Source organism: Opisthocomus hoazin, chromosome 4 (assembly GCF_030867145.1).
Source record: "Opisthocomus hoazin isolate bOpiHoa1 chromosome 4, bOpiHoa1.hap1, whole genome shotgun sequence".
NCBI classification, from domain to species: Eukaryota; Metazoa; Chordata; class Aves; order Opisthocomiformes; family Opisthocomidae; genus Opisthocomus; species Opisthocomus hoazin.
In genome coordinates, this window is record NC_134417.1 from 75,704,696 (window position 1) to 75,717,736 (window position 13,041).

Here is a 13,041-nt window from a genome sequence, read left to right on the forward strand (position 1 = left end):
TGATTGTTTTCCTTTAGTGTTTTGATAGTAAAATTTCTTTTATTGCAAGAGAGTTATCAAAGAAAACTGTATTCGCATGGAAATTTTGCAAGAATAATTAAATGCTGAAGATAGATTAATTCCCCGACCACCTGAATTCAAATGCAAAAAGGAAAAATTTTCCATGTTATGCACCTTATTTGACTAACCAGTTCACTGGCATTCAGGAAACATGACTAATACTGCAGATGCCTGAAAATAAAATTTTTGGAATTTTTCCAAGGCTATTTGAACATTTGATGGAGAACCTCATTAACATGTTGACTAGTTTTTTTCCCAGTTTCTTTCTCAGATACTCATTACTTGTTCCCCACATGTGCCTGTTGAAGTACGGCTCACTAATTCTTTGGAAGGGATACCTTACATTATAGGCTGCCAGGAGGCAGAGGAGGGAAAGGGGCAAAGGTTCTCCAAGAAAGTTGCTGCTCTTCCTCAGTAATTACGGGTGGGGAGATAATGAAGTCTTCATGCTATGTTCTTACATGTTTTCCTGCCATAGACAGAAAAATATTGTGGAACTGAGAAAGAAGCATCCCTTTTTAGGAGCCAAAGGAGGACAGCAGTGGCTTATATGGAGGAATTATAACTGAGAGGGATATTCACACCTCACAACTTACATATTTGTGACATAGTCACGTAGATTCCCTAGCATTTCTGCATAGACAGTTTGGAGAAGTAGCCTCCTTTTGAAAGCAATTTAGAACCTAAAGGGCTCTGCTTTGAATCACTTACTCATTGACTGCAGTGGAAGCTAGGAAGGTTGGTGACTAAGATACTGGCAGTTGTTTGGCATCAGCACCCTCATTAGTCATGGTTCAAGACTTTGATCTGGCCCTTATTCATAATATGTTGCACTTGCAGCTTTGATTGCAAAAATGCTTATTTTTCCTTCCATCATCTGCCTCTGAGCTATGCCTGTGACCTTCCTTCCTAGGTGCGTCCTTGCTGTGTATTCAGGCAGATGAACTCCAAGAGGCCCTCACCTCTCACTGTGTAGTGACTCGAGGAGAAACAATTATTCGTCCCAACACTGTGGAAAAAGCCACTGATGTCAGAGATGCCATGGCCAAAGCACTGTACGGGCGCCTTTTTAGCTGGATAGTCAATCGCATCAACACTTTACTCAAACCTGATGAACATTTAAGGTAAAGGAAGCTTTTCCAGAATAAAGAGAGATTTTCTTTGGGAATAATATCATCAACACTGTAGCATTTAGTGTTCTCATCTACTTTTTCTCTGCTGCCTTTTTGTTCATGATACCACCATGTTAAAACCAGAAGGTTTTATCCTAATCATAGCATGCAGTGAAAATATGGTAGATATGGATAGCACAGGCATCTGGTGTTTTCCTGTTTGACCTTTACTCATTTAACCCTTTGTAAATTACTTTTGACATTCTACTGTTGATTACATAGGTCAAATTCTGCTCTTAATTGCACTGATGCTGTTGCTTCTGTCACTGTCGTTATGAGCGTGGTTTCATACGTGCCTGAGAGTAGTTTCCAAACACATTTACAGAGGTTAATATCCAGTGTGCCCTTACAAGGTGACATTTTAAACACAGAGACAAGAAGGGTGTTGGGAGCGAGGATACACATTCTAGAAATCAAAGAAGAAATGATACATAGAATTGTAGAATGGTTTGGGTTGGAAGGGCCTTTAAAGATCATCTGGTTCCAACCCCTCTGCCATGGACAAGGACACCTCCCACTCGACCAGGTTTCTCAAAGCCCCATCCAACCTTCAACACTTCCAGGGAGGGGGCAGCCACAGCTTCTCTGGGCATGCTGCTCCAGTGTCTCACCACCCTCATAGTAAAGGATTTCTTCCTAATATCTATTCTAAATCTACCCTCTTTCAGCTTGAAGCCATTACGCCTTGTCCTATCAGTACATGCCCTCGTAAGAAGTCCCTCTCCAGCTTTCTTGTAGGCCCTTTCAGGTACTGAAAGGCTGCTATAGGGTCTCCCTGAAGTCTAATCTTCTCCAGGCTGAACAGCCCCAACTGTCTCAGCCTTTCCTCGTAGGAGAGGTCTTCCAGCCCTCTGTTTGCGGTCATCCTCTGGACCCACTCCAACAGGTCCATGTCTTTCCTGTGCTGAGGGCTCCAGAGCTGGATGCAGGACTCCAGGTGGGGTCTCACCAGAGCGGAGCGGAGGGGCAGAATCAGCTGCCACGCTGCTTTTGATGCAGCCCAGGGTATGGTTGACCTTCTGGGCAGCAAGCGCACGTTCCTGGGTCATGTTGAGCTTCTCGTCAACCAACACCCCCAAGTCCTTCTTCTCAGGGCTGCTCTCAATCCATCCTCTGCCCAGCCTGTATTTGTGCTTGGGGTTGCCCCAACCCATGTGCAGGACCTTGTGCTTGGCCTGGTGGAACTTTATGAGGTTCACATGGGCCCACCTCTCAAGCCTGTCCAGGTCCCTTTGGATGGCATCCCTTTCCTCCAGCGTGTCGACCATACCACTCATCTTGGTGTCATCAGCAAACTTGCTGAGGCTTGCATTGTAAATCCTGTAGGTCAGGGCCCTCCGTGACTGATAACAGCAGTAAAAAGGGGCAAACTTATAACAACCTGAAGAGGAGTATCAATGATAAATAGCTTTGGTTTGCAAATCTGGATTTTCTGGATTTTTTTTTTGTTTAAACATCAGAGGAAAGCCAAGGCTGCAATCCTAAAATTTTTCTAAACTTTCAAACATTTGGTTACAGCAGAGAAGCAATCAACATAACTTTAATCAGTAAGTGATAGGATAAAATTCATGATAGATGGAGCAGCACTGCTAGGCTGCATGCCTCTCTCATGTGCCTGTTACAGAGCCCTTTTCAAATTGAATATTTATTATGCTGGTGAGGAGGGAGAAAGTTTGTCCTGAAATGTTCACTATGCATAAAAAACCTCCCAGAAGTCTGCTTTGGTTATGTGATAGTAAAAGAATGTATATTTGCTATTTTTATGTAATTAGCTCGGAGAAGGCAGGGGCAGACAAATTTCAGCAGTCTATTCACCAGAAGTGTAATTTCCAGACAAATAAAATAGTCACCAAATTCAGGTCGAAATCTACAAATACCTTTGATCCCTCCACAATGAAATGTTCAATTTTGGAGATGGATTTCACAAAGAGGTTCAAGTGCTATTCATGAGTATCTTGCAGCTGATTCTTCATATCTGATTTCCTAAACGTTTTGTAAAAAAAAAAACAAAAATTGATTGCACAGAGCCTCTCAAAGGGGTGTTCTAGATAGAGTGGATAGAATGTGATTTATTTTTTTAATTTAGCTAGGAAAAGACACTAATCTCAACTTCAGTTTGATGTGAAATTATATCCTCTTAGTTTTTTGTTTCAGCAAATAAATACAAATATTAGAACTTTTTTCCAGCAGCAGAAATGACCATGTATCTCTCAGAATGCCTTAGCTAAAGTTTCAAAGTGAAGTTTTTACTAGTAGTACTTCTATGGAACTGAATTGGTAATTTAAATTCATACCACGCTGCAGTACTTAAAGTAGTTATTTAGATGCATAAAAGTTCTAGGTATTCATTCTTTTGACTTTCATGTTAAACTAAGCAGTTTTAATTGTTGTGACTAAATAATATGAAGAAAAAATATTTAATGACAACTATCTTTAATTTCAAGATGATGGTGAGTAAAGCCTGTTTCCTTACAAGACAAACAAAAAGAACTGCATGTTGTTTCTGTACCGCAGCCAGGTTTTTACAACAGAATAATAACTAGCAAATATTAGTTTAAAAATACAATTGTAAATCCTCTATACGCTTAGCAATTGACTCGGTCATTATGTGTTTCAGTGTATATGGTCTGCAAATAGTCATCTTTGAATTGATGTGCATTTATTGTATTTCAAACAAAAATTGATTGTTATTTTAAGAAATATCTGGTTTACCAAAAATTATCCTGTTTAACTGGCATACAGATTTGGCCCATTATTTCCTTTTGTGAAATAATAATGAAGCTAGTTAGTGTCAAATAAAGATACAATAGAAAGTTTATTTAATCTTTGCAGTGGAAATGATGATGGTTTGAACATTGGAATTCTTGATATCTTTGGCTTTGAGAATTTCAAAAAAAATTCTTTTGAGCAACTCTGTATCAACATTGCCAATGAACAAATTCAGTTCTACTTCAATCAACATGTCTTTGCCTGGGAACAGGTATGTGTTGAATGTTTTGATAAAGCTTTAATATCACTGAACATATACAAGCTTGTCTCAAGAAATTACATTGTTCCTTCTCCAGAATAGGTTGTAAATTGCAGATTATAACAAACATTTTCTGAGTATGTATTCTGTGAAGTAGTTCGTGCTATTTGCAAGTAAAATGCCTGCATAAAATGCATTAAACTTGAAATTTACAGTATCTAAGCAACACAAAACAGTGATAATTGGTTTGATGCAAATGCAATATTGTTTTCTTGAGGAATAACATGAGTGATGTAATTTATGATTCTACAGTAAAAACATAAATAAGTGGCAACATAATTTTTGAAATGCAGTGTTCATAATACCTTACTAATAAGCTTAATGAACACTGAAATTCCATTATTAAAAACTGAAAATCTTGCAATTATTTTGTTCTTATTCGGGAACTAGATCATCTAAGCTAAATAATGATGGATTTAATCTAAATAATTTGATGTAAAACAGAGAAGGAATAGAGTTGTAATTCTAAAAGTTTATGAAATTGAAGAGGAGAGTGAAAAACCTCAGAAAATATCATCTCAACTTTGTAAATAATTCCATGAGAATTAAATTCACCATCTTTAAATCATTATTCAGTATTGTTATTTTAGGAAATAAGAAGTCCAGCAAAAAAATAATCTTGCTGAAAATAGAAGTATTACAGAATTCTGTATGAACAGAACAGTCAACATTCAAATTTTAGGTGAAATAATACTTATTCTGTTTTATTTATATTATTGGGTTTTATGGTACATAGATGAAAATTCTCCTGAATACTAACTTTAGGACTATTTTGTCAGTGTTAATCACATCTTGTTTTAAGGATGAGACAGATACAAGTTTACATGTGGCTACGTATGCAAGTGTGTGCATGCATGTATCAGTCTGGAGGTGTGTTTATCTATGTGTAAAATGGATTTTTTTTTTTATATGGGTCAATGTTTCATCCTGTTTCCAGTGATTTCAGGATATGCTGTCTTGCAGTCTTAGACCTTGTAGATCTTTTATAGATTTATGTGGGAGATTCCCAGTCACAAGTATTTCCTTGTCTTCAACACCATGAAAAAGTCAGAGAGAGATTAGCCTGGACTACTGTAATTACTTAGGCATTTTCTTTCCAAAGTGCATAAATTCAAGCAAAAATAGCTCTTGGCTGCTGCTGTTTCTAACAGCTGGAAGATGGAAACACCACTGACTGCAACGCTGTTATTATTTATTCCTGTCAAATCCAGGCACTGACCAGGTCCCAAGGACTTGTGTACGTCCACTTTGCTCAAATGTTACCTAACTTGATCCTCCCCCACTGGTAAGACTTCCTTGCTTCAGGCTTTCTGTCTGGTCTCAGAGACCTGGGATTATTAGTCAAGACCAAGGCAAAGAAGGAAATGAGTATCTCAACCCTTTTCTATGTGATCCACACCTGTTCAGCAGCAAGCCCACCTTTTCCCTAGTTGTCTTTTTGCTGCTGATGGACCTTGCCTTGGCTTTCCTATCCCTATCCCTGTACACCCGAATATTGTCTTAATATTCCTGCTCTTTTTTCATAAGATTTGGGTCCTGTTCAGTGTAATCTGCCTTTAGTTGTTTCTAGATATCCGGACACAAAACATTTTGGCCAGACCTGCATTGATGCTGAGGTTTGTAATGTCACCATCTAGTAGGACCAGTTTGCTCTCCCGTACACACCATGCTGCTGTGAGGTCAGGGTGGTTATTTTGCTACTGAGAAGATGAGGAGAAAAATGAACTTCTGATTTTGACAACATGCAGTTTACCTATTTCTCCTTGTAGCAAATTCGTATAACAATTACAGACCTTATGGAAAGGGAAGATAATCTTTATTTACAGAATGTCTTAAGTATGTCGATTTTACCCACTCACACACATTCTCTGGTAGATTGCATTGACTCACACCCACACAGAAAGCACCAGGATGTGTGCGTTCAAGTGGTCTGGCCAGGATCATTTGTGAGCAACACAGAAAATAAGGGACACCAGCTAGCAAGTCTTCAGCATGTCTGTTAGATTCTTCTTGCTGAAATAGATTTTGGACAGATCTCTTACATCCTTTAGCAACTAGCAGTTGTTACAGGGTGGTTCTTTGCCTCAGAACCTTACTTATTTCAGCCTCTAACCCTTAGGCAAGGTCAGTATCTGGTTTTGCTCGTTTGGAATATAAACATCATTATGCCTACGGTCTGTTTCCTTGGTGGACTCGGAGGAAAAGGAAAGTCATATGTGATGTGCTGTAACCTTCCAGTATTCTCCTATTGTCAGATTTAGAGGGTATTCCACTTGCTAGCTGTCTGTGCTGTGCTTTTAAGCGAGTGAAGGCCTTGTGGTCTTGATGTAAACAACACTTTCCTCAATTTTATTGCTGTGAACTAATGTTCTTCATTCAAATCACAAGCCATTCCTCTAAGACTCTTTCTTCTGGTGCTTATACGCACATTTCCATTCACATTTCATTTATACCAGTCCTAATATTCCTATTACAAGTGTTCACATCCTGCCTGTAATACCGACCAAATAAGATGTCTAATTTACATGACACCACTACACCAGATTATATCAAACTTCATTATATTATCTTGTAGCAGTCTCCAAAGATATTACTACAGTAGTCTAGAATGAGCTATACGGATTAAGTTCGTGCAAGTGTGTGTGTAAATCCCCCCCCATTCAGAGCCAGTAAATGACAGATGTATTATTCTGCATTACAACCCAATGGCACAGGATGATTTGCAGCATGATTCATAGTCATTGTAAGAGATCACTTTTCACTTATCTATAATGTGGTTGTTCCAGCTTTACATCTCAAGAACAGTCTTTGAGAAAGCAAGTAGCTTCAGAATCTTTTCTGTTCGCTGCAAGGACTCTCCTGTGTTAGCACCAGTAATGTATTTTAACTGTAAATATGGGCCCTCCCTGGAGACAAACAAGAGAAAGTTATTTGCAGGAAAATATAAAATGTAAATCCTAAATTTTCTGTAATGGGAAAAAAAAATATGTTCAAGATCATGACTGAAATTAAAAGGTCAGCAGATCATTGTTCTTGTTAATGGTACAAAATATCACTTACGTAAAAGCCAAGCAATAGGATGACCCCTGCCCTTCGCTGGTGCATCTGCCTGACTTCACACACATGTAAAGGTTTGTGTCTTTAGTACTAAGAGGCAGGAGTTATGTTTAGAAGGCTGATGCCAACAGTCACTGAGACCTTCGTGTTGACTTTTCATTAGCCCAAGCTGATTGTCATGGTGATGGAGCTATCCTGTTGCTGTGAACCCCGACTGGTCTCTCTCCACAGCCCTGTGCAATGCCAGGCAGACATGTTGGATTGCTCTGTGCCATTTCAACAAGTTCTAACACAACTCTGCATTGCACTCCATAGATCTAAGCAAAGAAGACTGAGGAATTTAATTGCTTTTGTACTTCCCCCAAGAGAAGTAAAACTCACAGGGTACATTATTTCATCATTTCTTTCCCTGTTTTGACCAGTTTAATTCCATGCCACGTGCAAGTAGATTAAATTTGACATATCTGGTGGGAAGTCAAACCCTAAATCCGTTGATTATTGTCTAGTTCTCAGTTAACCCTATCAATCTAATAAGTAGTGATTATACAAATAGGGAAAGTGAATCAGTTTATGACAGCTTGAGGAATAAAGCGAAATAGTAAATGAACTCATAAGGCTAAATTGTATTTTCAGCATTGCAGGTAACATGTTTTTAGTGTTGTCAGTGGTTTCTTTTCTGTTCTGAATCTGAAAAGTGTTCAATTTTGCTTGCTTTGGAAGTGTGGCCTGCAAAAAGATGGCCTCAGAAGTGATATGAATAGTAGCAGGAGTAGTGGTACTGTCATCCCCCAAGGCTCAGGGTGTTTGTTAGAGCAGAGTGTCTGAGTGCCAATGTGAGAAACTGAAGTCAAAATTAAGGGAATTTATTCTTTGTTGTTCACTTTATGTTTGCATTTAAGAATAAAGGCTTTTAAGCCTGAATGCCGTCTTCTTTCCCTAATTTAACACAAAAGCTGAAGTGGGGAGTATAGTTTAAGCTAAAGCTAGCTTAGATTCCTAATAGTCAGTGGAGACAAACAGATGTATCGCTGTGTCCACTGACTGGGTGGCAATGTGGGCTCTTAACTTAGTCACTTCTTTTATGTGTCTGTAGTTAAGTGGAATGAATGCTGGCACAAGCTTTTGTTAGGTTAATATTAAGCAAAGCACAACTTCTGCACCTTCAGTCCTGCCCTTCAAGGTGTTTCTTTTACGTGTAAGTTATTGATGTAAGTTAATTCTCTGTCAGCTCCATGATCTGCAGGTAACATTGGACAGCAAGACAAACTTCCCATTTACTGTCAGTTGGAAGGATGGCACTTTTTGTATTAAATATATGCAATGTTTATTTTACATTCCTATGACAATTTAATCTTCTACTTTAAACTGGAAGAGGTTCGCTCTGAATAAGTCTCCGGTGTTCCCATTTAATCCAAAGCATCATCATACCATGTTCTCAGCAAAGTGCCATTACTATTTTTTTTATTAAACATGAAGACCATTTCCTAATGCATTTAGTGATTCTTCTGTTATTAAGTGAAACCAGGTTGCACAAGCTAATATTACCTAGTTTTGATAACAGAAAAGATAGCATGCGATACTGAGATGAGATAGGAGCCCAAGTATTTGTGTAACTCAGTCATTCCTTTTGACATCCTGTCCATAGGAATACTTTCTAGTGGATTATGCTTTAGAATTTCAATGAGCAGCTGCTATTTTAAGGAGCTTTCTTGTCATAAAACATCATGGGGGATTACAGAATCCTGTAGTTGATTCAGCTTATTAATTCAACTAAGATCTATTTCATTACTGTTTTATCATGTGCATCATTAAGGCTTTTATCCTTGCTGTTTGTATCCTAGTAGTATGGTTGAAGACCAGCATTGCATAAGAAAATGTAATATGGTATCTTATTTCTGAGCCATCTGTCAGACTGGTGCCTGGAACACTTGTTTATCAGCCGTCCTCCAGGGGCCTCTGGGAAGTGAAGGAGTGAAACCCTTCCATATTGTGCTGGGCAGACGGCAGCATTGCTGAAACCGTCAGCACTGACACTCATTCAGTTGTCGAGGAGCAGACACAAAAGAGCGAATGGTCACACACGCTGCAGGCTTGGAGGTCAGGCCCCGCGCACTGGCCAGGCAAGGAGGGGAGCAGACGTTGCTGTTACGGTGTAGTAGTACAGCTATTACAGACCTCCTTTCAGTTTCAAGGAGAACTCTTTCGTTACCTCTCTAAACCAGCCTCTCTCACAAGCAGTTGAAGTTGGAAAAAGCTAATCATTAGGTAGGTTGTCTCTGGGAGCTTGTTTGAGGATGTCGGAGTGTCACAGAAACGCTCTTCTCTGACAGATTCATCCTGAGCAATCTCTTCCTTTTTCTCCTTTGCTAAGTGTACTCTTTATAATCCTAAGTAGTAACAGCTGGTTTAATGAACGTAACATCTGTGTATCGGTACAGCTGTACCCCTTTGTTAAGCTGCCCTTACTCTGGTGTTATCTTTGGGAGATAACACGGACTCATTCCCTTCCTGCCACTAGCTCCTACAGGTATCTAATTAACTTCTTGCCTATGTCAGTGATACATTTATTACTCTCCTGTCTTGTCTTGCTACTCAGGTCATTGATTAAAATAAAATGCAAAACTCCAGCTGTCCTCTGCTCCAGGGAAAATGTGAAGGAAGTTCATCTTATGGGCCTGACATGAGAAGCCCTCACTGGGCTGTAGCAGAGATTCTTACTGCTTACACCCTGGTACGGGCATACAAACTGAGCCATAGCCTGTCCCTAGAGCAGAGAGTGTCCTGGGAAATTGGATCGATCTGGACAGTGGAAGGGTTTAGGTATATATTCTGTGTTCTCTTTCAAATGAATCAGCAGATTTATTTATTTGGGCCTGTATTTCCAGGACAGCATTATTGATTTTATATATTTTTCAGTTTCTCTCTGGCTTGGAGATGAAGAGATATGAAGTCTAATAATGTGTGCTTTTCTGTTGCATATGGCAGTTAACTCCTTTTCTAAACACTCAGTGTATTGCCTGGTTCACTCACCGCTGACTATCATTCAGACTCAAATGAAATGACACGTAAGGAGAGGTCTTTCAGGGTTAGAGGTCTCTGAACTCATTAATATTAGCCATCATTCATGGTTATGGCACTCTTCCCACAATGAATTCGGGATAGCATAACTGTCAAGTTAACACCATGAATTAATACACTTTTATGAAGTCCTGTCCTTTGGAAGAAGGATAATTTTTAAAGTAGATCAAAAGGCTTAATTATCTATTTCATAGTGTAGGGAGCGGTCTGCACAGGACTGAACTGTGCAGTGGATAACTGCCATTGCATTACAGAATACAGGTGAAAAAAATGGAGGGAGACAGTCCCTAGAGCATCCTTCTCTTGGTAAATCTGCGGCTGTCCTGTGCCTGGCTGAAGGATTAAAGAAAGTCATTCTTGTATTCTTCAGCTATAATTCCAACATAAAACCATCGCAACACACTGTGGACACAGCATTTGTTACCAGGTTTTCTCAGACTGGTAGGAATCCAAAGATAATTGCAGTCTTCAGGAGAAAAAAAACCCCCAAAACAACACACCAGTTTTTTCTATCATTTTTTAATCTTGCTGAATACCTTTCCCTAGTTCCTTAAAAGGAGTGAAAATGTTGTAGAGGCCAACCTGAGACAATTTATTTCATTTTTAGAAAGTACGTACACTATTCTTTAGGCAGTGTGTGCACCATTCTTCTCCACTGTGGTGGACTGACCCTGACTGGACACAACGTGCCTACCAAAGCCGCTCTGTTGCTCCCCCTCCCTCAGCTGGACAGGGGAGAAGAAACATGAAAGGCTCATGGGTCAAGATAAGGACAGGGAGAGATCGCTCGCCAGTTACTGTCACTGACAAAACAGACTGAACTTGGGGAAATTAGTTTAATTTATTATCAAGCAAATCGGAGTAGGATAATGAGAAATAAAACCAGATCTTAACACACCTTCCCCCCACCCCTCCCTTCTTCCTAGGCTGAACTTCACCCCTGATTCTCTGCCTCCTCTCCTGCAGCAGCGCAGGGGGACAGAGAATGGGGGTTACGGTCAGTTCATCACACGTTATCTCTGCTGCTCCTTCCTCCTCAGGGGCGGAGGACTCCTCACTCCCTGTCCCTGCTCCAGCGTGGGGTCCCTCCCACAGGAGACAGTTCTCCACAAACTTCTCCAATATGAGTCCTTCCCACAGGCTGCAGCTCTTCACAAAATGCCCCAGTGTGGGTCCTGCCCACCAGGTTCAGGAACAGGCTGCTCCAGCATGGGTCCCCACGGGGTCACAAGTCCTGCCAGCAAATCTGCTCCAGCGTGAGCTCCTCTCTCCACAGGTCCGCAGGTCCTGGCAGGAGCCTGCTGCAGCGCGGGCTCCCCACAGGGTCACAGCCTCCTTCAGGCATCCACCTGCTCTGGCGTGGGGTCCCTTCCACGGGCTGCAGATGGATATCTGCTCCACCATGGACCTCCATGGACTGCATGGGGACAACCTGCCTCACCATGGTCTTCATCATGAGCTGCAAGGGAAGACTCTCTGCTCCGGCATCTTGAGAGCACCTCCTCCCCCTCCTTCTTCACTGACCTTGGTGTCTGCAGAGTTGTTTCTCTCATGTATTCTCACTCCGCTCTTGGGCTGCAGTTGCCATTGCGAGGGGGGGGGGGCAGGTCCCTTCTTAAGTATGTTATCACAGAGGCTCTACCACCATTGCTGATGGCCTTGGCCTTGTCCAGCGGTGGGTCCCTCTTGGAGCCGGCTGGCATTGGCTCTGTTAGACACAGGGGAAGCTTTCAGCAGCTTCTCACAGAAGCCACACCTGTAGCTCCCCCCACCAGAACCTTGCCACGCAGACCCAATACATCCACATAAGAACTTTTCCAGGTGTTTGAGGAGGGGAATCAAACAAGTGAGGCCTCTGTAATCTGTAGCCGCTTTTGTAAATCTTGGCCACTGTACATCACATAGATCTGAGCAACGAATTGGGAATGTAAATGTAGCTCTAAATGATTAAGAAATACATTTTACATTGCAGACCAGGGAAATAAATAGACACTGATGTCTCCATCTGCAAACAGTATACTTTATCTTCTTCAACTCTCTTTCTTTAATTCTTGCATATTCCTGGAAAGCATCTTATTTTACCAAATATGCCATAGGCAAATTAAAATCTATAGCCTGACAGTGTGATACATCCCAACTGACATCTGTTTTCGCAAAACCTTGATATCTTTAGCCCCAGGGCATACTTTTTCAATGTAGTTTTAATTTGCTACAATTGACAATTCGTGAATTGTTTTCTGAAGTGGTTCTGTATACGTAGACAAAACATGGCTTCTGTTGCTTGTTACAGAATGAATACCTGTATGAAGGTGTTGATGCAAGAGTTATAGAATATGAGGACAACAGGCCCCTCTTAGATATGTTCCTGCAGAAACCAATGGGTTTGTTGTCCCTGCTGGATGAGGAAAGTCGATTCCCACAAGCAACAGATCAGACACTTGTAGGTAAGTATATGGTTTATTTCACATCTTTGCAGAACATCTCTCTGTTAGATTTCTGTTTTATGTGTCCAGTTTAGGCTATATGCTAGTTAAGTTTTTAGCAAGTCCATGTTCCAGTGTCACGGTATGTTTGAGGGAGGCATGCATGTGGGGATGGATGTGTCTTTGAAGTTAATAGAGAAACACTAAGAGTACAATCTAATTT

At 40.6% G+C, this 13,041-nt stretch overlaps 1 protein-coding gene across 5 annotated transcripts in view; it reads left to right on the forward strand.

Moving 5' to 3' along the window:
• MYO3A (myosin IIIA) overlaps nt 1–13,041 on the forward strand; it is a 155,023-nt gene that overhangs the window by 104,696 nt on the left and 37,286 nt on the right. For 4 of the 5 annotated variants that reach the window (XM_075419554.1, XM_075419557.1, XM_075419556.1 and 1 more), the window contains exons 18-20: nt 974–1,184; nt 4,065–4,212; nt 12,686–12,839. In XM_075419554.1, the coding sequence (XP_075275669.1) occupies nt 974–1,184; nt 4,065–4,212; nt 12,686–12,839 (513 nt within the window). Of the gene's footprint in view, nt 1–973; nt 1,185–4,064; nt 4,213–12,685; nt 12,840–13,041 lie in introns of those variants that run through there. The other variant, XM_075419559.1, reaches the window with a different exon arrangement.